The 26,676-nt window shown below is 36.6% G+C and overlaps 1 protein-coding gene across 1 annotated transcript in view; it reads right to left on the bottom strand.

The window, feature by feature from the left end:
• USH2A (usherin) overlaps positions 1-26,676 on the bottom strand; it is a 791,707-nt gene that overhangs the window by 225,667 nt on the left and 539,364 nt on the right. Inside the window, exons 47-48 of the mRNA XM_065876328.1 lie at positions 9,080-9,278; positions 5,247-5,415 (exon numbers count right to left, since the gene is read on the bottom strand). Coding sequence (XP_065732400.1) covers positions 5,247-5,415; positions 9,080-9,278 — 368 coding nt within the window. The remainder of the gene's footprint in view (positions 1-5,246; positions 5,416-9,079; positions 9,279-26,676) is intronic.

Below are 26,676 nucleotides of genomic sequence, written 5' to 3'. Positions count from 1 at the left end.
GTACGAAGACAGACATATAGACCAATGGAATAGAACAGAGAGCTCAGAAGTAAAACCTCGGGTGTATAATCAAATGATTTTCAACAAGGATGTCAAGACCATTCAATAGGGAAAGGACCAAATTTTTTGGAAAACCTGGATATCCAAATGGAAAGAATGAAGTTGAACCCATACCTTATACAAAATTTAAATAAAAATAGATCCAAGACCTAAATATAAAAGCTGAAACTATGAATTTTTTAGAAGAAAACATAGGAGAAAAGTTTAATGACATTGAATTTGGCAATGATTTCTTGAATATGACACCAGAAGCACAGGCAACAATAAGAAAAATAGATGATTTGGACTTTATCAAAATTAAAATGTGTTGTGCATCTAAAGACACTATCAACTGATTAAAACTGTGACCCACAGGAGAAAATATTTGCAAATCACATATTTAAAAATGGATTAATATCCAGACTATATAAAGAACTTCTACAACGCAAACACAAACAATCCAATTAAAAAATGGGCAAAGGATACATATAAACATTTCTCTAAAGAACATGACCAATAAGCACAAATAAGCTCAATATTATTAATTATTAGGGAAATGTGTATCAAAACCACAATGAGATACCACTTCACACCCAGTTATGATTATTCTAAGAAACAAAACAAAAAATAACAAGAGTTATCAAGAAAGTGGAGAAATTCAAACCCTGTGCATTGCTGCTGGTGCAGCTGCTGTGGAAAACACTATGGCAGTTCCTCAAAAAATAAAACATAGAATTACCATATGATATAGGAATTCCACTTCTGGGTATATAGCCAAAAATATTGAAAGCAAGGACTCGAACGGATAATTGTACACCAATGCTTATAGCAGCCTTATTCACAATAGCCAAAAGGTGGAAACAACCCAAATACCCATCAACAGATGAACAGATAAACAAAACGTTGTATATACACACAAATGGAATATTATTCAACCTGAAATAGGAGGGAAGTTCTGACACATGCTACAACATGTATGAGCCTTGGAAACATTATGTTAAGTGAAATAAGGCAGTCATAAAAGGACCAATATTATATGATTCTACTTACATGAGGTACCTAGAGAAATGGAGAAATGATCTTACTGTGAACAGTGCAGTTGCTGTGTTTGTTACATTTCTCTGGGTGAGAGGTTTCTTCTGTCTGGTCTGCAATGTAGTTCCCATTTCTTAAATCTTTACGGCTAAGGAACTCAGTGTCCCTTGTTGGCAAACTTTCTTTAACATAATGTTTCACAAGGTCCAGGGGCAGCACCAGTTAATTAAACATCACTTAGGACAATGGTGGGCTTAGAGGAACAGTGTACACACCTATACTGGGGAAAACCAACGCTTTTTAAAGAAAGAAAACCTCCACTTTTGAGTATAACAAATATCGATTGGATATTTTAGTCAAATTTTCTGGAATCCCTCAGAATGTTATTCAGTTACTGACAGAAGGCTTCATAACAAGAGGTGTGGATTATATCAATGAGAAGTAAAACTGATTTTCCCTCCCTCAAAAAAGGGCTATTAGACATAAGATACAAGGATCAGTCACCTTCTCATTAACCTCTCAAAATGAATCTATTTCACGACAGGCTTGAAAATGTTTTCTCTCTAAAAGCTACCATGCAGTCTTAACAGTTAATTGTTATTCTTATCAAAGAATGACCTGCATTAACATTTAGCTTGAGGTCATTAGCACATTTATAAAAAAAGGGGAGTGGAAAGAGCATTCTTTCCTCTACTGTTCTTTGTTATAGGGGTTCTATGGAGGAAAGTTGTGAGAAAAAATGAAGTCAATATTATCCATCAAAATGAAGTAAATATTATTCACCAATATTTCAGACCTGTCTAGAAATATCAAAATGCCTATACCTGTCTCAGCCTTGAACTGGCAGACTACTGACTGAATTTTAATTACATTGAAATATAAGATGGTTTGGGGTCAATACGCTTTCTTTCTTAATGTAAACAGTGTTAAACCAGTTAATAAAGACCATTGGCTGAAAATAGAGGTCACAATATAATCTCTTCTTTTCGGTACTGATATATTGAGATTCTTTGATTATCCAGTAAGATTGCATTTTCTCCTTTTGACATCAAGGTAGGCATTCTAATCCTGTGAAAAATTAACCACTTAAAAGACCCAAATGTCGGCCATGCTCAACAGATTGGTGGATATTAAAATGCTTGAGGTCTGAGGGCTTCCCTTGTGGTGCAGTGGTTAAGAATCCGCCTGCCAATGCAGGGAACACGGGTTCGATCCCTGGTCTGGGAAGATCCCACATACCATGGAGCAACTAAGCCCATGAGCCACAACTACTGAAGCCTGCGTGCCTAGAGCCTCTGCTCTGCAACAAGAGAAGCCACCACAATGAAGAGTGGACCCCGCTCTCCACAACTAGAGAAAGCACGTGCACAGCAACGAAGACCCAACCCTGAGAAAACCATAATTCAAAGAGTCATGTACCAAAATGTTCATTGCAGCTCTATTTACAATAGCCCGGAGATGGAAACAACCTAAGTGTCCATCATCCGATGAATGGATAAAGAAGATGTGGCACATATATACAATGGAATATTACTCAGCCGTAAAAAGAAACGAAATTGAGCTATTTGTAATGAGGTGGATAGAGCTAGAGTCTGTCATACAGAGTGAAGTAAGTCAGAAAGAGAAAGACAAATACCGTATGCTAACACATGTATATGGAATTTAAGAAAAAAAAATGTCATGAAGAACCTAGGGGTAAGACAGGAATAAAGACACAGACCTACTAGAGAATGGACTTGAGGATATGGGGAGGGGGAAGGGTAAGCTGTGACAAAGTGAGAGAGAGGCATGGACATATATACACTACCAAACATAAGGTAGATAGCTAGTGGGAAGCAGCCGCATAGCACAGGGAGATCAGCTCGGTGCTTGGTGACCACCTAGAGGGGTGGGATAGGGAGGGTGGGAGGGAGGGAAAAGCAAGAGGGAAGAGATATGGGAACATATGTATATGTATAACTGATTCACTTTGTTATAAAGCAGAAACTAACACACCATTGTCAACCAATTATACTCCAATAAAGATGTAAAAGTAAATAAATAAATTAATTAATTAAAAATATATAATAAAAAAATAAAATGCTTGAGGTCTGAATGAGCATGTGTTAATATACAGATCATGGAGGTTTTAAAAACTCTCGTTTTAAAAGTTACTTATTAAAAAGTTTTGTATAATATCAATAAACGACCTTTGAGCTTCCATGACTTATTTCAGTTTTGGGGGAAAAAAAAGTTGAATTCCATTTGGAAATAGAACAAAAGTAGATTGATTTCTTCGTTGGAGATCTGACACTTTGTGCTAGGATCGAGAAAGGTGACAGGTAAAGATCCTAGGTGTCCATAGCCATGACATATGCAACCAAGTGTTTTTCATCAGTTTTAAGGCATAGTGGATCTTTTTCAGAGTTGGGACAGTTCATGGCAAATCATAACTTACCAAAAATTTTAATGTGACTTGGAGATGAAAACACAATTGTTTAGTTCTACGCTAGACTTAGAGAAAAGCCTAATATGACCTATTGGTCTGAAGAATGGGAAGGACGGAACAACAGAAGTTTTCCATCTCACCTCTATAGTTAGAATTTTCAAGGCAGATTTTTTGCAAGGAGGGAAGATGTGAAATATAGTTGAAAACTCCCAAAGTGTAAATTATTTTGAGAGAGTAAAGCATTTGACAGTGTTTAATTCATTGCCTAACACTATGATTTGTAGTATAACGAAGTTAAGGCTTTTCTGCAAAATCTTCGTTTCTGTCACCGCTGTATTTTCTTACTTGGAAAATCCAGTTGATTAAGAGTTAATTATGAAAGTATTTTTGCATAAGAATCAGAAATAACTGTACTTTTACAAGGGCAGATTTTTCTATTAATTTTAAGGAAAAATTATGAAGAATAGAAGATCTCTGCCTTGAATAAACCTGCATAGTATTTAATCATTTCACTCTCCCTGTTTGCTCCAGTGTTTTGTAAAGGATACACTGGGTGAGACAATTTCTCGACACAGATATCTTGGATGGATATATCTGTACCAAACACAAGGTACACTGAACAATATCTGAATTTACTACATGTTTGGCATAAATTTCATGTTAAACTAGATATCTCAAAGCATTGGGCCTCCAAACATTTAGCTTTCTTCTCTTTCTCCCATATCTATTTTCTGTGCTTTTAAAGAAGGAATAGGCATTAAACTTAGGTACTAGGAAAAAAACAATCTGTATTCTCAATGGCTTTTCTAGAATAAATAGTAACTGATAGTAACAGTAATGAAGCTTTTAGAAGTCTGGAATAGTTGTTTAATAATTATGTTAACACCTATTAAGTAGATTGCTCAAAAGAGCATGGATTTTGGAAAGACACACAGATTTGCATTTCAGCTCTTCTACTCCCATTTATGTGGATCTGGGCATGTTACTGATTCTCTCTGAACCTCTTTCCTTATTTGTAAACTTAAGATAAAATACCAGTCTCCTACAGTTGTGAAAAAAGTATAAAGTATCATAACATATGTAAAATCTTGAATACAGAGCGTGCCAGAAACTTGTTGTTTTATAAATGCCAATTGTTGTTATTTTTATTTTCAGTTATATTCACTGGACATTGTTTTGTGTAGTTGAATTTGGAAAATGGCTTATTCGGTTGGCTGATAAGACAGAAGGAAAAGAAGGTGAGGAGGGAAGAATTCCTGATTGCTACTCTTTGCTACATCCCTCCCTCCCCTGCCAGACCTAGAGCAATTAGGGGGCCTCAGATAAATGGAATCTGTGGTTATGATCCCACTAGGAACAATGCGTACATCCTTCAGAACAGAAATGGAGAAAATGGAGAACAGCGTCATGGAGTGGAACACGAAGAAATTCACAGAGTTTATGGTGGAATACTCAGCCATGTGGATAAAATAAAGTCACAAAAAAGGGAATTATGCAGCTCTCCAGATATATTTCTTTATGTAATACATATAATGAGTCTCTATTCCCTCTCTAGTTTGTACCTAGCCTTGCTTATATTTCAAAAAAGCGGAGAGAAGAAATGATACCTAAAGCCGGCCATTGGCTACGTGTTAGTGGTTTAATCTTTGGTGGGGAGGTGCTTCAAATAGTACATTGACACAAGTCACATGGTTGTTTTTTCTGGTTCCCAAGACTACTGAGTACTACTGAAAATGATCCTCACCTGGTAGAATCCTAACGTAATATCCCGAGCAGCACTGATGATTCGGTTGTCCCTCTTGTATACGGCCACCACAACAAACTCCAGTTGAGTTCAAAACAAATGCGATGTACTTCTCTTCACAACAGCGGTGTCCAGGCTGGGTGTCGTAGAGAACTCCATTACAACACACCTGAAATTTGAGAATCAGGTATAAAGAAATAGTTTTATTAAGAGTATTGTACCACCATATCTTACGTGATACAGTTATTATTTAATAAGGACTTGATCTGAGACCAAATGTAGCATATTTCTGATAAAAATTTAAAGGCTTAAAAAGTACATTTTCTCTGTATCATTCAAATTCTACCAACGCTATTTGATACAATGTAGCTTCTTTTAGCCTTCAACCACGCTTTGTGCTCTATTATAATACTCTATAAATATGAATTATCTTTTGAATGTCAGTGCTTCCAACGAGAAGATGATTTAGAATTGTAAATGAACAATTTCCTTCATATATATGTTTTTATTTTAATGATTGTTTAATTTAAAAACATTGCATCTGTGGAAACCTGTCTCTCATTGATCTTTCTTTCATAATACATTGCATTTTCCTTACACTAATTTATATGATCACTTATTTATGAACCCAATCTTCAGACAAGCAATCTCAACAGTGTCCAACATTTATATATGTGTGTGCGTGTGTGTGTGTATGTATAGAGAAGGAAATTTATATGGAAATTAATTTTGAAAAGCCCTTTTAACAGTGTTTTCTCCAGGAGCTGTGGAAGAAATTATGTGCTTCAGCAGTCAAATAATTATTTTGCATGCTCACTTGAGGTCTGAGAGACCGACACTCTGTATCTAGAACAAATGAAACACGGAACAGTGCTGAGATGTAGCCTCAGAACATATACTCGGCATAAGTTGCATTAATTAGATAGATGCTTCCTGTGGCAGACAAAATGGACCACTGTTTAAGAGGTGCTTCTCTTATACTTTTTTGCTCATTGCTACTTCCAGCCTGCACCGACATTTGATCCATGCTTAATACAAGGGCAGTAAAATATGGAATCTCTAAGTCTGAAGACTAGCTTAGTACTTCATTCATTTCTCAAAAGTGACCCAAGAGCAAAGAAACTGGGCAGAAGTCTATTTCTATGTTTCCTCAGGTAGCCCTGGTAAACTAACTGCAATAAATTGGCTTCGCTGTGTCAGGTTATTAGCAATGAGGATTCACAATCAGTCTCATTCCAAGGATAAACTGCATGACTCCTTGCTTTGATGACAGATTCTATGTGACAAGTAAAATTTCAAATTATGCCCCATTTTAAAAGAGTTAAGCAAAAACTCTCCTCTTTGTGTTTATGTGGGATTTAGGAATGCTAGTCATTTTTGCTTTCAGGGTAAAGCAATACACACCTTCCTCTTGTTTTATGACAGTGACCTAAAATCTTGCCCTTTGTTGTACAATCTTATAGAATTCATTCAAGTCCCATTCACGTATAGTGAGTTTCTGGACATCGAAGAACATCCAGGCTTTTCCTTCAGCAAGATTCGCTAGGACTTATCATCCTTTTAAATTTTCAAGCATTTATTTAGTGATGGGTCATTAGGACTGGTTACCTTCCATACTTTCAGTGTCAGTGCCATTCTCAAGCTCTTTCAGTCACGTGAAACTTGTGCCTTTCTTCTAACCAAGTCTGGTTTAGATCATCGATGGGTCCCCAAAGGGGACATTTTCAGGAGATTATTTCTCTTGAGAGGTCTCCTCCTGAACAGAGTATTTCTTTTTTTTTTTTTTTTTGCGGTACGCGGGCCTCTCACTGTTGTGGCCTCTCCCGTTGCGGAGCACAGGCTCCGGACGCGCAGGCTCAGCGGCCATGGCTCACGGGCCCAGCCGCTCCGCGGCATGTGGGATCTTCCCGGACCGGGGCACGAACCCGTGTCCCCTGCATCGGCAGGCGGACTCTCAACCACTGCGCCACCAGGGAAGCCCAACAGAGTATTTCTTAATCTTCGAATTCAGTCTTCAAGTTCGTTGTCTCAGAAAACAATTTTAATAACTTGAGCTGGTAATTGTGTAGCTAATATTCAGATAGGCAGCCTGTTCCTTGCTCTCTGTTTTCCAAAAGTAATTCTGTAATCTAGTGATTCTCAAAGTGTGGTCCCTGGACCAGATGTAGAGGCATCACCTAGCAACATGTTAGAAATGCAAATTTTCCTGCTCTACCCCAGACTTCTTCTGAGGGTGGGACCTGCTGTGTGTGTTTTAACAAGCCCTCCAGGTGTGATACTCACTGGGGTTTGACACCCATGGCTGTAATCACACGGGGAAGCTTGTATAACTATTACAGATGCTCCTGTAGTGATTTAGCCAAAAGACTCTTGGACTCACAATAAATCTATTTTTTACCTCTCTCCAGCCTCTCACCCAGGAAATATATATTCATAGTTAACCCCAAACAAAATTCACAAACAACCTTTTCCTTCTTGAGATTTTAATTGACTTCATCTTTTGCTGACAATACCCGTGTGTGTCCTTAATCCTTAAAGTAAAAATAACTTTGTTTAATGCATCAAAGTTTTTTTTTTTTTTCTCCTGGAGAATTTTAATGGGAAAATTTGTTCTAGCAATTTTTTTCCTCTCAGAAATCCTAAATTTCATTTCATTTTATAAAAGTGTGCTCGTCAGATGGCACACATTTAACGCCTTAAAATGACATAAAACTTAGGCATAACAACAATTCTGGAGCCTAAGTGTCAAAAAAAAAGTTCAGTTAGTAACTACTAGCTTTATGACATTTCTTAGATGATAGCAACTGCTTAGCCAGTGTCAGCCATAATAATTGTTTTTAATTATTATTTTCATTTTTCTGGAGGGATAATCTTTTTCTTTTTTTTTTCATGTGGGATCTTCCCGGACCGGGGCACGAACCTGTGTCCCCTGCTTCGGCAGGCGGACTCTCAACCACTGCGCCACCAGGGAAGCCCCATAATAATTTGTGTTTTGATCCATATTGCTTCAACAACTCACTTTCATAATTACTATGTCCTTTTGCAGTAGCTTTAGTCATTACATGTGTGATGTTGTTGACAAATAGGAACATTATTTCATTATGTGCAATCCTATCTTCAAACTAAGGATTTTCTGCATCATTTATCAATAAAAACCATTTACAAACCCCTCTGTCTGGCTGTATTATTGATCTGATTCTTAAACTGCAACTAATATGAGCACTAATCTACAAATGGCCATAATTTAAAAATGTTTCAGTCAAACCATGAAAGGTCCCAATCACAGTTACTCATCAGTGTCATGTAAACAAACACCCCCTTGTAGCTGAATGGATTTGTTGTAAAGAAAATTCAAGTCACTCAATCAAACAAATTCGGGAGGTTCCTTATCATTTCAATAAACTCATTTTCCTGTGAAGGTGATGAAAAATGAGAAGGCTAAAATGCTCATCAGGAAGATGGGATTTGTATAAGCATCCTTCCTTTTCCATGGGGTCTTCTTGATAGGTGGAAATCTTGATCATGAGAAATCATGGTTTAAGAAGCCAGTGATTTCCTCAGACACAAATGTAAAATGTTAAAAGTATCCTCTCACTTTTCTGGAGGTCACTTGATAGCAATATCATTTATCACAGACATAGCAGATAATCTTTAAAAAATTAAGTCATAATTTTAATTTATTGTGTTGAATTGTAATTTCTTTTTCCCCCAGCTTTCTTGAAGTATACTTGAGAAAGAAAATTATATATGTTAAAAAAAAAAAAAGCAAGTGATTTCACTTGGAGTGTTTAGTGAGAAAAATATATGTCACTGACTAGTTTGAAAAGATATACCTTGGCCTCAGGGGAGTAGCACCTGGGTCCACAGATAGTTTCAGGTTTTTGACACTTCACTGCTCTGCAGAGTTCATGACTGTGGTCCTTCACTGACTTCTGGGTTTTAAGGCATGAACGCCATGTTTTCCGTAAGAGATCATAACCCAGAATGATGCCATTTGGCTTCCCTGGAGACATCCAATCAATCTGAAGGGATCTGCAGTGGACAGAATAATCAGAATAATAAGCCTGAAAAGGCAACATTTAACATTGCTGTTATCAGTCTCATCTGCCTTCCAGTTTGGTCTATTTCATTAACAACTTCCTAATTAAAAAGCTGGAGCAAAAGAATACATATACTAATATATATTCTGATATATGCTACTACCATAGACTATGTTTTGAGAATCAATCAAAACCATTTAAGCTTTTGGGAGAATAACACATGACATGAGTCTGGTGGTCCCCCACTTTAAATTTCAGAGGCAAAAAAGCAAGTGTCATTGTTTGTGGCTAGTCAGAAAATTAACAGAAAGTTTTGGTTGATAAGTAAAAACAAGACACAAATAATTTGACTTAGTAAATAGGTTGGAAATTAGAATGTGTGTCAGACCTAATCCCTACTTATAATCCTCGTCTCCTTTGCCTTCCTTCCCTCAGCTAGGACTAGCCACGTGACCCATAGCTGCTCAAAGAGATGCAACCAGAAGATGGTGGGATTCTAATAAAGGTCCCTAGGAAATTTTAGCTTCCTTGATGTGGCTGTCGCCTTTTCCCCTTTTCTTTCTTTCTGCTAAACATGATGTCTGGAACTTTGGCAATCACCTCATTCTTCTTGCAACCATTTGGGAAAGACCATAAGAATCACAAAGACGCCTCTGCGGTATTTGTTATAACTGAACCAATGCCAACAACAATCTACCTCTAGAGCTACTTACTTGAGCTTCTACTGTTGGTTGTTTTGTTACTTATAGCCAAAGTACGTGACCAAATTGATAAAATCTTTTTATCAGTTATCAATTGATAAAATTTATCAATGAATTTATTTATTGATACATAACATTTATCAATTTTATCAATTGATAAAATTGATAAGCTCCCTCCAAATATACTTTATCTTAATTTTTTGACTCATAGAAACAGATTTAATTCTGCAACAGTTCTTTATATACCATGATCAAATATGTTTTGTGGTCAGAAATAGAGGAAGTAGAGATTCCCATAACAAACTCCTTTATATTACCATGTTCTTGAAGATGTTTGATTTTTAAAAATTGAGCCACGGTTTTTTCTAAACATATAAATATACTGTTTGGGGTGGTTTGGTATACAATGAAGGCATAACATGGCACCAAAACTTTACTGCATTTTCAATGGTCTATTAATATTTCATCTGCTGTACTGAGTGAGATCATAACATAAAGCTGTTCACAGAAGAGTGAATCCTGAATAAAATGATCTACTCTCAGGTTAATGTGCAGAACTTTAATTCTGCACTTAGGTCTACTTGTCAGAATGACACAGTCCAGATGACATACCTGTACTATCTTTAGTATTTTTTTAAGAAGTCTATAAGAAGAAAGTAGTTAAAGTTTTAATAAAGCCCCAGAGATTTGGACGTGACATATTTTTGCAATTCAGCACAGCAAAGAAAGTCTGTTATTTGCAAAACACTAGGTAAATGTAAAATAATTATTTTTCTTCTTCTTATTTTCAAATAAGAGGATGGAACTCTGATACTCAAGATTACTTTTATTGTTTGAATTCTAGAATTTTCAACCATAACAACCATTCACAAATAGTTAGAGGTTAGCTTTATATATAAAACCTTCCAGTAAATACTCTGGAGAAGAGTAAGCACATATGAATTTAGTCCCTATACTTTAAGATCTTAAAATAAAATTATCACAATAACTTATGTTGACCATCTTTCTGCCACTGTGTAAAATAATATTTTTGCTACACCTTTTATTTTCAGGAGAAGTATGTCTTTACAGGCCAAATTTTACTGGACCCTATGAGAATTCTAAGTGACATCACATGTTAGGAATTCAATTAGGCCCAAACATTTACATTAAAAAGCCGCAGTCAAGATAAATCTTGACATTTTAATAGACTGCTAAAAAAGAAAATTATTTCCTTTTCTTGGAGGTACAAACATAACACTTTCACTAATAAGACTCTATCGATAAGAAATGAATGTCACCTATGAGAGAACAGTTTCACAGGTGACTTGTATAGTCACCATTATTATTCTAAGGTCTTTATCCAACTCTCAAAATTAATTCCACGTTTTGCAGATACCTCTTTTGTATTCATTGCATAATCAACTACAGGAAAGACTACATTTAAGTGACATTCGAAGGTCGGACTTATCCACAAAAGCTGGCCAACTAGTAAAGTCTAGAAAACACCATGTAGAACCATGCCATTGTAACTTCTCTGCGTTGCACAGAATAACTGTGAAGCGAGACCACCTATATTTTTAATAATAGCAAGAACAGTTTTGATGTTGAGGATCTGAGTCAGGTCCACTAATGTACGTGATCAAAGAAGAATAGGGTGTTTAACACCTGTCCACCTCTCATTAGAACCCACGGGAGTAACACTGAAAAATCTTTTGGCTGTTGATTTAAAATGAAAGACATCTCTGAGAAATGCACACCGTTATTAACTGGATTAATGGTTTCACTGTTTTGATGTTAAGAGTGAAATAGAAGGAACATTCTTAAACCATAGGAATTAATGTGAAATATTGGGGAAACAAACTGAAGGGTTTCTTTTTGTTTGTTTAATACATCAGTAAAGGTAGGTTCATGCAGAAACATGATCATGAATCCTCAAATAGATCTCCTTTTTGGGGGGTAGATTTGTTCATAAAGTGACAGTTAGAGTTCCCTTAGCTTCCAGAGCACTAAGGAATAAAATTTAAGCTACCTTAATAGAGCTTCTAATAAAGGCCACAATGTTTACACACATTTTAGCACGATTCACTGGGTGTTTAGAAAGTGTAGTCAGAGCTATGGACTATTTCTTTTTAAGTCTGTCATATTGTTAGTAGATTTACTATTCTACTTCTGTTACTACTATATACCCCTGTGGCCACCGTCACCACGGTAATCATCACGTTCGGCTCAAGAAGTACAAAATAACGTTGAAGAAAGAAATAATTACGGGAAAATCATCTCTTTATCACTTACCTTTACTGGTAAATATTAAAATGATACAGTTCAGAAAAAACTTCTATGGAGAGTTATGGTTCTCTTGGTGCTCTACATTTTATTCTAATATTTTATCACAATTTTGTCAAAATGTTCGTGTTTGGGCCAAAGGAAAAAAATCTTCACATTACTTTAAGACATCCATCTAAATTGTTATAAATAGCTGTACATTCCCTGATCATGTTTACGGAGGCCTTTTAAAAATCCGTATTCAGGGCTTCCCTGGTGGCGCAGCGGTTGAGAGTCCGCCTGCCGATGCAGGGGACACGGGTTCGTGCCCCGGTCCGGGAGGATCCCACATGCCGCGGAGTGGCTGGGCCCGTGAGCCATGGCCGCTGAGCCTGCGCATCCGGAGCCTGTGCTCCGCAACGGGAGAGCCCACAACAGTGAGAGGCCCGCGTACCACAAAAAAAAAAAAAAAAAATTCCTATTCAGCTTGGTCATTTTTGTCAGTCATTTATATAACATTCAAGTTCTTCAATACTATTCCAGATTGTGATTATCAAAAATGATCAGGACACTTTTAATATAAGACTAAATAAATGTAATATGATAACAATATTAATTCTCTGCTCTCAAATCAAATAACTGAATGTTTAATTATCCACTAGAATATTTAGCATAACTTGGAGTCTGTAAAATATCAAAAGGTAAAAAGTCTGTGTCCTTGAGTATGAGGAGATGTGAAACATGCATACCTGAAGCATGTCAAATATTATACAGCAGTGTAAAATCAAGTGTTTAAGTGTGTAGTTGAGGCTACAGGTATTACAGAAACACATAAACAAAGATCACTGTGTCTAGACGAACAACGAAGGTTTCATGGGAGAAGTGGATGTGGACTTGAATTGGAATAAGAGGATGGGAAGAATTCTGAGAAGGAAGATTTAGATAAGCAAAAATAAGAGGGAGAAGCAGCCTAGCCATATGGAGAAGAGTAATGGGACCAACTTGACGAGCGAATGATTTACATCCAGCAATAATGGAAGGTCAGTTTGAACTTAAGAAGAACGTTATGAAGTCCCTCAAATACTATGTTGAGGAATTTGATGGTGAAATAGGGTGACTGTGCAGTGGTATCTAAAGTCCTTTTAGAAGTAATACCCTGGCAGATTAGAATAGAAGGGACTAGGGGTAGGGAGAAGTATCAGTGAGCTTCTGCAGTAACTTAAGTATGAAAGACGGTTTAATGGGGTTTTCTCTTATTTAGGAACTTAAACTATAGCCCCAAACTGAGGATGACCGATGATGAATTCCTCCGTTAAGTATCTTGCTTCTAAAAGGGAACAAACAGCAAGATTCTGCGGCAATGAACATTGCGGTGCATGCATCCTTTCGAATTACAGTTTTCTCCGGATATGGAGTGGGATTGCTGGGTCGTATGGTAATTCTATTTTTAGTTTTTTAAGGAACCTCCATACTGTCCTCCACAGTGGCTGTACCAATGTACATTCCCACCAACAGTGTAGGAAGGTTCCCTTTTCTTCACGCCCTCTCCAGCATTTATTGTTTGTAGATTTTTTGATGATGGCCATTCTGACTGCTATCAAGAGAAAAACAAATATCGTATAATATCGTTTATGTGTGGAATCTGGAAGAATGATACAGATGAACTTATTGGCAAAGCAGAAATAGAGTCACAGATGTAGAGAACAAACTTATGGCTACCAAGGTGGGGAAGAGGGGGGACGAATTGGGAGATTGGGATTGACATATATACACTACTATGTATAAAATAGATAACTAATGAGAACCTACTGTTTAGCACAGGGAACTCTACTCAGTGCTCTGTGGTGACCTAAATGGGAAGGAAATCTAAAAAAGAGTGGATATATGTATACATATAACTGATTCACTTTGCTATACAGTAGAAACTAATACAACATTGTAAAGCAACTATATTCCAATAAAAGTTTTCTAAAAATTTAAAAAATAAAAAATAACCCCCCCCCCCAAATAAAAAGATTCTGCTGAGGTCTGAGGATAAAGCTGCCTTTTAACATTGACCCATCACCCAAACCAACCCAAAATAAACAGAACTCTAGGAGAGTTTTTGAATTTTAATGAATATTTATTAAGTACCTCCTATATGTAAAGCATTGTTCTATACTTACAAATAAACAAGACAAAGTCCCTTCTTTCGTAAAACTTACATTTTGCTGGGGGAAGGTGGGACAGTAAACAAACACATAAGTGTACAATATGTTACACTGGTTGTCTGAGAAGGCCTGGCTCTTCTGTGCAGAAATCCGAAAGAGGGGATGAAGCAAGTGAACAGGAGTTTCTAGGCGGAGGGAACAGGAGGTATAGGGGTTTTGAGACATCCGTGCACATGGCTTGTTGAAGGGCAATCAAAGAATCTGGTAGGACAGAGCTGGACTGAGCAAGAGGATGATGGAAAATGAATCAGGGGGGTGTCGGGAGTGTGGGTTTGGGGACTGCAGATCCTGTAGGGTTTTATAGAACATGGAAATAACTTTGGATTCATTTTTGAGTGCATTGGAAAACAACTGTAGATTTTTGAGCCATGGAGTGAAAGAGGAATGATTTACTTAGTGAAGAGTGACATTAAAATCCACCCCCAGTCCACCCCTAAACATTCTCAAGGCTGAGGAAGGAATTCTAAATACATCACTCAGAGAAACTGGAAGCACTTGCTTCTCCTGGTTGGTACTTCCTGAGATGCAGAAATATCTAAGCCCAATTTGCAGCTGTCCCTGAGGGAAGTATAGAAAGGAGTTTGGGGCAGCTTGACATGGGGGTTGGCAGCCTATATGACCACAAGAAAAGGTGCTTGCTTCTCAGTTAGAGAATTCTAATGGCCAGATATTGTCTGGAGCTGCTCTAATGAGAGGGTAAGACAAGATTGCCACACCGTCGATCTTCAGCATGGTGCACATGAGTGCATTTCCTACGAGCCAGTGGATGTCTTGCAAGATGGCTAGGCTTGAGCTCCCTTGAGGTTACACTGACCATGATGGTGGGTTTTTGGGGGAGGGGGCTCTAGCAAGAAGAGTGCTTGGTGTGCCCTGCTCTGTTGGCACCATAGATCAGTTGCAGAGGGCAACACTCATGTGAGAGAACTTGGCTTTGGGGAGATCCTCATGGGTTCTCTCAAGGAAAACACAATTGTTCAAAAAAGTGCCACCTTCCACAGAGAGGGCTTGGATGGCTATCCAGTGCCGGAAGTAAAATAGTAACATTGGGAAGAGGCACATTTGAATGAAAGGGAATAGGCAAGAAAGAGCAAGGAGGGAGAAAGGGCAAACTGGGATCAGGTCTGAGCCTGTGAAATGGTGGAATATTTGAACTACATGTGAGCTTAATATTTTGCTGGAGATGGAATGGACTTTTTTTTTTTTTTTAATTTTTGCTAGACTCTTTCTGGCCACACTGTGCGGCATGCAGGATCTTAGTTCCCTGACCAGGGATCGAACCTATGATGCCCCCTCCAGTGGAAGCATGGAGTCCTAACCACAGGACCACCAGAAAATTCCCAGAATGGGACTTTTTAATACTTGATCATGAATCTTAATGACTAAAAGGAGACTCATAACTAAAAAATAATGTGAAGGCCATAAGGTATTCCTGAAAGGTTTTTCAAGAGTTGGGGGAAAAAGTAAAGCCTTTCCTCCTTGTATCTCACTGAATTAAGACAAGTACATCAACATAAATGATAAAGCATGAGCTAGGGTTGCGGTGGTGGAAATGGAGAAGAGGAAGAGCTATGAGAAGATGCTCCAAAAGAAAAGAGACTAAAATTGATATTGAGTGAAATCAGGGGATTAAAAAAAATCAAAGCTAGATGTCTGCGATCATATGCAAGGCGGTGGTGCCTTTGCAGAAATGGATGTTGGAAAAATTGGGTTAGATGAGAATTAAGGCTTGAGGTTATGGAAGTGATGGGTGCCTATCATTATAGAAAATCGATAGGCAATTGAATATATGGGACTGGAGTTTAGGGAGAAAACTGGGACAGAGATCTTGAGACATCGGTATGATGAAAACTGTGAGAATATTTGAACTATTTGAGTAGCAGAGAGAGTCTTTCTGTTGAGGACACCCACAATTAATGAATGGAATTAGAATGAAACCAACAAAAGAAACCAATGAGTGATCAGGGAGCCAGGGATAAAGCGGCAGTTAAAGGCCAAAGCGAATTGGGAGGAAAAACTGGATTTTGTCGAGATGCATACAAGGGCCTCTCAAAAGCTTAGTGATTGAGCCGCTTCTGTGGGAAATGAAAGAAGTCGAGAAGTTAAAAGGAGTTTGGGAAAGAGAGGGAAGTGAGAAAATGGAAACAGTGCTGGCAGAGTCTTAAGAATAAGCTCAATATTCTGTAAGGTCTCCTAATCAAACACTGAGTTTGATGATCAGAATTCATTGGCCTTCAGAACTACTATTTCCTGAAAGCCATTATGATTATCAGACTATTGACTGGGTGTGTACATCAGTTCTAAATACACTCTAAATGATCTCTTTTGAGAGGTCTTCCCATATCCTTCAAAGACTCAAGTAGACAATTCCAGTCCAAATGAAAAGCTGTCTCAAGTTAACCATACTGGCAAGAAGGGGAGTTGAGAATACGGACGAAGAAGAGATCTGACATTCTACATCTGCAGCCCAGCGTACTCCCCATTTAAAAAAAATAAAACATGGCTCAAAAAAAATTGTTTTTAATTGTAAAATTATTACTTCAGTATTCAAGCTATCAGTCACTGAAAAAAATCAGAGAGGGAAAATAACGATAGAAGAGATTTCCTGATATCCAATGTCATAGTATAAAAATATAGAGGCCTCAAAGTTTCACCCAAATTTGGTGAGGCAAAAAGGGGAAAGTTCTTTTTCTACAAGCTATGACCTGTCATGCCATCCTCAGCCGCCGGCTATGTACTTTGAAAAGCTAGAGGGGCTTTCTAAATGAAGATAGTGGTTTAACCTTCATTTAGAGACACAGACCCCGTGCTGCTATCATAAGGAAGCTGGTGTGTAAAAATATCATTTATATCATGCAGGAGCTTGAGGCAAACATTTAAACAATTATTTGTGAATGCTACAAAGACATTATGCCTCAGCCTTCTCATCAACAATACAGCCCCAAACTGATTTGGAACTGTAAAAACTGCCATGGATCCCATTAAAGGGAATGAGAGACATGATCTGTGTTCTCTCTTTCTGCTTTCCCTTGAGCTTCATGCCTGGAAATCATGCATCTTGGAATAGCAGTCCAGTCATGTAATAAAAACTCTTCCTTGTTTATGTTCTGTTCTTAGCTTATCCATTTATGGAGAATAAATAAGTGAACTTACTGGAGTGAACTTTACAGTACCCAGTAAAGCTGTCAGCTGCAGTGGTTGTCATATTTCAATCAAAGCCAGAGCCAGCTAGCTATCTTCAGCCAGTTCAGTCTCTACATTCTCGAGGACCAGAATTAATGAATTAGCTATTGATTAAATTCTACTCTAGCAAATCCACCAAGGCAAATAAATGAACTACCCAGGGCACGTGTAGGCCACGGCCAGACATGTCTGGGTTATCGATCAGTCGTTAGCATTCTTTGGGGATATAGAAGCAGCTGATGATAATATGACAAGTATGGAAAATGTGATGTAGAAACAGAGCTTGTTTCTGGAGGAGTAGCTTATAAAACTAGAAGGTTTCATCTGATCTTCCTATATAACTTTGTGTGCTATGGCATCTTTGGTTTATATATCATGGGAAAAACATGTGTAAGTGCTTGTACTGAAGATGTTGTAGTCAAAAGCAAGGTATAAGTTAAGGCCAAAGACGAAAATGACATTGTCCATGCTTATAATCAAACAGGCTGGCAGGCTATTGGTATATGTTACGAAAATATATAAAAGTTAAAATTTGCTGATGACTGCTTTTTACCAAAAATAAACAAAGATTCTAAGAAATATGTGTCTTATTAGAACCCAAAATATTCTAAATGCTATAGAAGCAAACCCTCTCTACTGACATTTATCTGGAAGGATTTCACATTTGATTTCGCATGTTGCTAATATAAAAGAGATATACACTGTATACAGTGTATACACAAGTATACACTGTCAGAAGTATAATGAAATTACACAAACAATAACATGCACACAGGAGGCTAACTGCTTTGGTGTTGGTGTAATTTTGATTAATGGCTTGGTGCCTATATCTGCTCATTAGGGTCTTGCCTTTGGAAAATGTTGCCGTGCTACTATAGATCAACTTAAGAAAGGAAAGATTGTACATGCCAATATTTGGTTGTGAATGATTTCCATCCGTTTTTTTGCTAGATCTTTGACCAAAAAGAAAAAAAAAAAGGAAATAAAGTTGCCAAAGGCATTGGAATAAAGAAAAATATGGAGGGGTTCGTACTTTCTGTGCTGGTCAACATGGAGAAAGCCAGTTATAGCCTCTCTCTCCCACTGATTACTGCTAAAAAGTCTGCTCTAGTTACAAAAAGCAATCACTCAAGGACTCTGAAAAGTTAACAATAGAGGCAGATCGGGAGGGGAGCCAAAACTTAAAGAGCAAACATTACAGGATGCGTTTACCATCATTTCCCCGCTTTGTCTCCCATCTTTAACCCAACAGCAGCCCCAGTGTGGAACCGAGCACTGGGCAAGCAAAATCTATGAGAGGAACCCAATCTTTCTGGCCAGAGTACAAGAAGGCCTTGCAAGCCAAAGGGTATGATGGGTATTCCTGTTTCATTTTATTTCCTCTTTTTCCTCTCTTTTTTCCTGCTCTGAGGATGATTCCAGCCAAGGAGCTGCCTGATGGCAGTCCTGGCCAAATGAGAATCTAAAATCCTGAGAAAAAACAAGCTGTCTGACCAGAGGAATCGGGGAAAGCACCCCTGTGGTCCAAAATCTCGTTTATTTTTTCCTCTATTTTCTCTCTAATCTCACTGTCCCCCAAACAACCCCATTTATGTAAACTGTGAGGTATATTGGGAAGCTAAAATTACAAGAGAAACCATGTCTTTCTAGCCAAAGATTTGGGAAAGGAAGTCCAAGTGATGTGAAAAACATGGGGGAAATCTCAGAGAAGAGAAAGCTAGGCAGTCTACTAATTCTATACATGAACCAATACAAGTTCTAACTCAACTCCAAGCCGCACATGCATGGTTGCCTCACAGGCAAAGGAAATCTGAGCACTGTAGCAAAGACTTTGAGATCTGAACCATTACATAATCCCCCAACTAAATACCAGATCAGCCACTGAGAGGTGCATGCATGGGGCAGATATAAAGCAGCATAGCAAAGCTTTTGAAAGATGAACTGATATTACAGCCATTGACCACATAAGCCAAGACAGAATTTTCAGTCTGAAGCTAACCAGTTGATTGCCTGTTGAAACAAAAACTCCAACCCTCTTCAGAGGATTTTAACAGGACTCAGATCACAACCTGATATTTAAAATGTTCAGGACACAATCCGAAATCACTCAAAATTACACTAATCCAAAGAAAGCTGGAGTGGCTGTATTAGTATTAGACACAATATACATGACGACAAGAAAATTATCAGGAAGAAAAAGGAATATTACACAATGACAAAAGGATCAATTTACCAAGACACAACAATCTGAAATATATACATGCACCTCATAATAAAGCAACAAAATACACGGGGCAAAAACTGATACTTCTAAAAAAGAAATAGATAAGCCCACAGTTATATTTGGAGGTTTCAACATGCCTCTCACAATAATTGATAGAACAACCAGGCAGGAAATCATTAAGTGTATAGATGACCTGAACATCACTATCACTCAGCTCGACCTAACTGACATTTATAAAATGCTCTAACAACAGCAGAACACACATTCTCCTCAAGTACACATAGAATATTCACCATGACAGATCATATTATAGGCCATAAAATAAATCTTAACTAATGTGAAAGAACTGAAATTATAAAACCATGTTTCAGATCATAACAGAACGGTACTAGAAATTCACATTCACAACTTATCTGAAAAACCTCAAAATATTTGGGAATTAAGCAAACCACTTCTAAAATAATTCATGAGTCAAAGCAGAAGTATTAAGAAAATTAAAAAGTATTTTGAACTAAATGAAAGAAAATGCAACATTTCAAACTTTCTGAGATTCACCTGAAGCAGGGCTTAGAGGAAAGCTCAGAACTTTACATGGTTCTAGTCAAAAAGAAGAAAGATCTCAAATCAATAATGTAGCTTTCCTCTCTAAGAAACTGGAAAAGAAGAGTAAGATAAATCCAAAGGAAGAAGAAGAAAAAAATCAATGAAATGGAAAACATAAAACAATAGAGAAAAAGCAATAAAACCAAAAGATGGTTCTTTGAAAAGATCCACAAAATTGATAAAACTCTAGACTGATTGACTATGAAAGAGAGAAGACACTTATTACTGTTATCAGAAATGAAAGAATGCAAATAAATCCAGACTCTACAAACATTACAACCTTCTGCCCATAAATTTGATAAATTTGGTGAAATTAACCAATTCTTTGCAAACACAAGATTACAGATCTCACTCAAGAAGAAACAGATACCTTGAATCATCCTACACTGTTAAGGAAATTAAATTCTGAGTAAAATACCTTTCAACAAGGAAAACTCTAGGCAAAGGTGAGTTTCACTGGTGAATTCTACCACATTTAAGAAATAAATACCTTTTCACACAATCTCTTCCAGAAAATAGCAGAGGAGGGAATATTTTCCAACTTATTTTATGGGGCCAGAATTACCATGTTACCAAAAGCAGGCAAAGACATTACAAGAAATAAAAACAGTTCAGTATATTTCATGAGGATAGTCATAAATATCCTCAATAAGGTAACAGCAAATTGCATGTATAAAAAGGAAAATACATCACAACCAAGTGGGGTTTATCCAGATAATACAGACTAGTTAATTATTTGAAAATCAATCTATATAATTAACCATATTAACAAATTATATGCAAAAAAGGCATTTAACAAAATTCAATATCCATTTATGATAAAAACTCTCAGCAACTAGAAATAAAAGAGAAGACTTCAACCCGATAAAAGGTATCTCTAAAAAATTCATAGGTAACATCACATGTAATGGTAAAAGAATAGGAACAAGTCAAGGGTGTCCGCCTTACTGAATGAGCCAAGGCAATAAGGCAGGAAAAAGAAGTAAAAGACACACGAATTGCAAAGGAAGAAGTAAATTGTTTATTTTTGCAGAGGATCTATGCAGACCCAGGGAATCTACAAAAAAGCTCCTAAAAGATCCTAAAACTCATAATGAGTTTAGCAAGGTTGCTGCATACAAGGTCATTATACAAAAATTAATTGTTTCTACACCCTAGCGATAAACAATTGGATTTCAATGTTTTTAAAGAACAATTAAGAGTGGTACCCCCCAAAATAAATAGTAGGTATAAATCTTATGAAATATGTGTAGGATCTGAACACTGAATTCTACAAAACACTGATGAAATAAATGAAAGAGGATGCAAATAAATGAGCAATATGCTGTATTTATGAATTGGAAGATGTGGTATTGTTAAGATGTCACTTCTCCCTGTATTGAACTATAGATTAAATGCAGTCGTAATCAAAATGACAGAAGGACTTTATAGATATTGACAAGCTGATTCTAAAATTTATATGGAAAAGCAAAGTAATGAGAAAGGTTAGAAAATTTTTTAAAAAGCTTAAAGTTGAAGAACTCATAATACATGATTTTACAACTTACTGTAAAGCTACAGTAATTAAGATTGTATGATACTGGTAAATGAATATGCACATTGATAAACTGAACAGTATAGAGTTCAAAAGTGACCTATAAAATGTGTTAAATTGATTTTGACAAAGGTCTAAAAGCAGTCCAAAGGAGAAGATATAGTCTTTCCAACAAACTGTGTTGGAAAAATTGGATATCCCTATGCAAAGATGTTAACCTTGACCCACATCTCAGTTTATAGAAAAATTAACATAAAATGAATCATAGACATAAATTCAAAATGTAAACATATGAAACTTCTAGTAGAAAAAATAAGAGGAAATCTTTGTGACTTGACTCAGGTAAGGATTTCTTAGATACAACACCAAATGCACAGTCCATGAATGAAAAAAGTGATAAACTGAACTTTATTGAAATTTAAAACTTTGCTCTAAATAAAAACAATTAAGAGAATGAAAAGACAAGCCATAAATGAGAGGAAAATATTTGCAAATTATATATCTGACAAAAAATTCAAATCCAAAATATACTTCAAAAATATGAACTCAATAATAAGAAAGCAACAAATCCAAGTAAAAAATTAATAAAATATTTGAAAAAGAACTTCATCAAAGGAGAAAACAAATGCCAAAAAAGCATTTGCAAAGATGATCAATATCATTAATCATCATGGAAATAAATGTAAATTAAAACCATAATGACACACCACTAAACATCTATTAAAAGAGCTAGAGAGAGAGAGAGAGAGAGAGAGAGGAAAAATTCTTGCAGAATATCAAGTTCTAGCAAAGATGAGAAGCAACTGGAATTCTCATACAATACTAGTAGGAATGCAAGATGTTACAGTCACTTTGGAAATTGGTTTGGCAGTTTCCTTTTTTTAAATAAATTTTTTTGGGAATATAATTGCTTTACAATGTTGTGTTAGTTTCTACTGTACAGCAAAGTGAATCAGCTATAAGTATACCTATATCCCCTCTTTTTTGAATTTCCTTCCCGTTTAGGTCACCACTGAGCATTGAGTAGAGCTCACTGTGCTATACAGTAGGGTCTCATTAGTTATCTATTTTATACGTAGGATCAATAGTGTATATATGTCAATCCCAACCTCCCAATTCATCCCATTCCCCACCTTTCCTGGCAGTTTCTTATAAAGTAAGTAAAATGTAAACTTATGCTATGACTCCGCAATCCAACTCTTAGTTATTTACCCATGTGAAATGAGAATCTACGTTCACGTTACGTATATAATGTTTATATCAACTTTATTCATACTCACCAAGAACTGGAAACTACCCAAATGGTACACAAACTGCGGTATATTCATACAATGGAATACTATTCAGTAACAAAAATTAACAAACTATTAATATATGCAATAACATGGATGAATCTTAAATGCATTATGTGGAGTGAAAGGAGCCAGGCTTAAATGGCTACACACTGTATAATTCCACTTATATGACAACATGGAACAGGAAAAATTATAGAGAACAGAACAGAGCAGTGTTTGCTCAGTTTGGAGGAGGGTGGAGGAGGAAGGAAGTGGCTATAAAGGGGCCAGTGTGAAGAAATATTCTGACATAATGGAACAGTGCTATCTCTTAACTGTAATGGTGTTCACATGTTTGACAAGTTCATATGTACTTGTCAAAACTCATAAAACTGTGAAGCAAAAAAGAGTGTATTTTACTATATGGAAATTAAAAAACAAAATAAAAAAATTAAGAGAATAATTAAAAAGTAAACAAATTTAGCAAACCCAGAATCTTTTTGGAAGTTTAATTCATTGTTAAAATTAGGCAGTTCTCTTCACACCCTTGTCAGTTTTTACAGAATCTATATTTTTTTCTCTTCACCTGTCTTAAATTGCCTCTCTGCTAATCCAAAACAATATCAGTTGATATCTGACTGAGTATGGAACTGATAAGACGAAAAGGTTTTTTTTTTAATTCAGAATTTTAAGGCATTGTTTCATTGTTTTCTTAGCAATGAATGTTCCTGTTTATAGTCTGATAATGCTATTCAAATTCCCAATGCAGTATGTACACTATCTGTCTTTTCCTCCTAGAAGTTTTTTGGATGTGCTATTTTTAACCTGGTATTTTGAAATTTCCTGATGATATCCCTTTATTGGCTCTTATTTCAATCACAGTGCTAGTATCTATAGTAGCTTTTAATCTACATACTGGTATCTTTGGTTCTGGGATATTGTCTTTTCCTTTTTCTGGGTGGGGGGGCATATTTTCTTGTCATTTTTCTTTGATTATTTTCCCCCTTCTTTTTCCTCTGTTCTCTCTTTCTGGAACTCTTATTATCCAAATATTTGATTTCCTGGATTTTAAAACTTCTTCCTAAAAATTTCATTTGTATTAACATATTTACTTTTTATTGCACTTTCAGAGACTTTACCTTAAATTTCCAATTCGGCTCTCACATTTTTAACTGGGTGGGGTACTCCCCCCCACCCCTCACATCCTGCTTTACTTTGATTCTTTTTTCCAAGTAGGATTTTTTGGTGTTGTTTTATAGATAGAGGATGTCTTTTTATCCCTCTGAGATTTTCCTCATCCTGCATTGTCCCTGTGTCTATTGAATTATTCCTCTGTTTTAATTTTGTTTCTTTTTACCTTTGAGATTAGGAAAAGATGACTAGAAGCTTTATATTGTATATGAGTGAGGCTTGTTGACTGATGTACTTTACTACTGTGTGACTAGATGGTTAGCTACCTTTTCTGTTAGGTGATCCCTATCTGCTAGTTCCCGGAAGTATTTTATTTGGAGTCATTCAAACTTTTCCAGAGAAGAATGCCCTTCCTGTGTGGAAACATTTATGACTAGATATTTGTTTCTAAAAACAGAGGTGGGGAAAGCCACTGAGGTGCCATCAATCTAATTGTAGTCTACCACTTTAACATGATTTTTACCTTTGCCCCTCATCCCAGATTTCCACTGTGTCTAGTAGCCCTAATTCCTAAATACCTCTGTTCAGTTTCTTGAGAAAAAAACTTCTAATCTCCAGGTGATGGAATATCCCACATGGTGGAAGAAAAATAGATGCATGGATGAATAATACAGAGGTAGGCAATCTTGTATTCTGTAATGGCTAATTTTATGTAATGGCTAATTTTTAACTTGACTGGGCCACAGGGTGTCCAGACGTTTGGCTAAACATAATTTCTGGGTGTATCTGCAAGGTTGTTTCTGATGAGATTAGCATTTTTGAATCTGTGGACTCAGTAAAGCAGATTGCTCTCCATAATGTAGGTGGGCGTATCACCCAATCAGTTGAGGGTCTGAGTGGAATGAAAAGGTGAAGGAAGGGAGAATCTCCTCTCTCTGCCTGACTACCTGATCTAATCAGTCTTCTCTCACTCTCAGACTTGGACTGGGATTTATACCCCTGGCACCTCTAATTCTCAAAACTTTGGACCCGGACTGGGACTACACCCCCAGCTTTCCTGAGTCTTCACTTTTGGTTTTGTTTCTCTGGAGAACCCTGACTAATTACAGGTCCCAATCACTCTTTTGTAAACTTTCAGCTTTGAACTTTACCCCATCCTCCTCTTCTTCACAATTCTGAAAGCTTGTTAAGTGCTCAGCCATTGAGGTTCTCCCCGCAGAGCAAATTAGTTTGTTTTGTGTCATTATCTCCCTCTGCCAACCAACACTTTGGTTGTAAATTTCACCACTGTACAAAGTCATTTGCCTCTCCCTGCCAAATACTGCTTTCAAAAATTGTGTTAAAATCTCTCTTCTGTTATTGTCATCTGCTTTGCTATTTTCCTTGCTCTTGTTGTATACCCTTTTTAATGTTTTTGCCACCAATTTACTATATTTGGGGATAAGCAGTCTTTAACCACAACTGAAAAATATTTTTTCTCTGTTATCATCTGCAAGCATCTTCTTAAAAAAATATCTTAGAGGCAGAGAAACATATGGGTATTTGCTCTATTTCTAAAAAAGCCTGCATATTATTTTTAGCTACATGTAAATATGTAATCTAAGACATATTCCCTTATGCCATTCACCTGAGCTTGAGTCACAGGGATGCTAACGGGCAAGAAATGTGACAACATCCACCCACCTACCTATACTTCTTCCTTGAGTTCTTTAAGAATGAACTCAAATGTCACATCTTTCGTGATGCCTTCACTGATAATCATGGGTAGAGCTTGGTATTTTTTATGCACTTCTTGCACATTATAAGCTTCTGTTGTAGTGTTTCTCACACTGTTCTATAAATATTTGCTTAGGGCAGTGTCTCCCACAGTAGACTGGAACTGTGTAAATTTATAACCATGTCTTATATTTCTTTGTATTACTTTCACTTCTTATATTATTATACCCACAATCGTGTTTGCTGAAAAAATAAAGCTTTTTGGTATCCCTTAAACTTGACCATTTTCCCCCTACAAGGTAGGCAATCCTGTGGATAGGTGGGCAAAATCTGCTGAGGGAATTATCAATTAATGAACATATCCTACATTAGATAGATATCATCATGTGTTTTATAGATGTACTCAAGAAAACAAGATATGACTCTTGCTCCGAACATCTAAGAATACAATTACTTGAGTTTTTCTAATTATTTTAATCACTAGTTCCCCAAATCAGTACAGATACTATTGAACTGATTAAGAAAAAAAAGACCTAGAAATTTCAATACGTCATAAAGGAAGCCTTCAGAATT

The sequence above is a fragment of the Phocoena phocoena genome, chromosome 1 (assembly GCF_963924675.1).
Source record: "Phocoena phocoena chromosome 1, mPhoPho1.1, whole genome shotgun sequence".
Lineage (NCBI taxonomy): Eukaryota > Metazoa > Chordata > Mammalia > Artiodactyla > Phocoenidae > Phocoena > Phocoena phocoena.
Note: the sequence above shows the minus strand (reverse complement) of the source record. Positions and strands in the feature narration are given on the sequence as shown.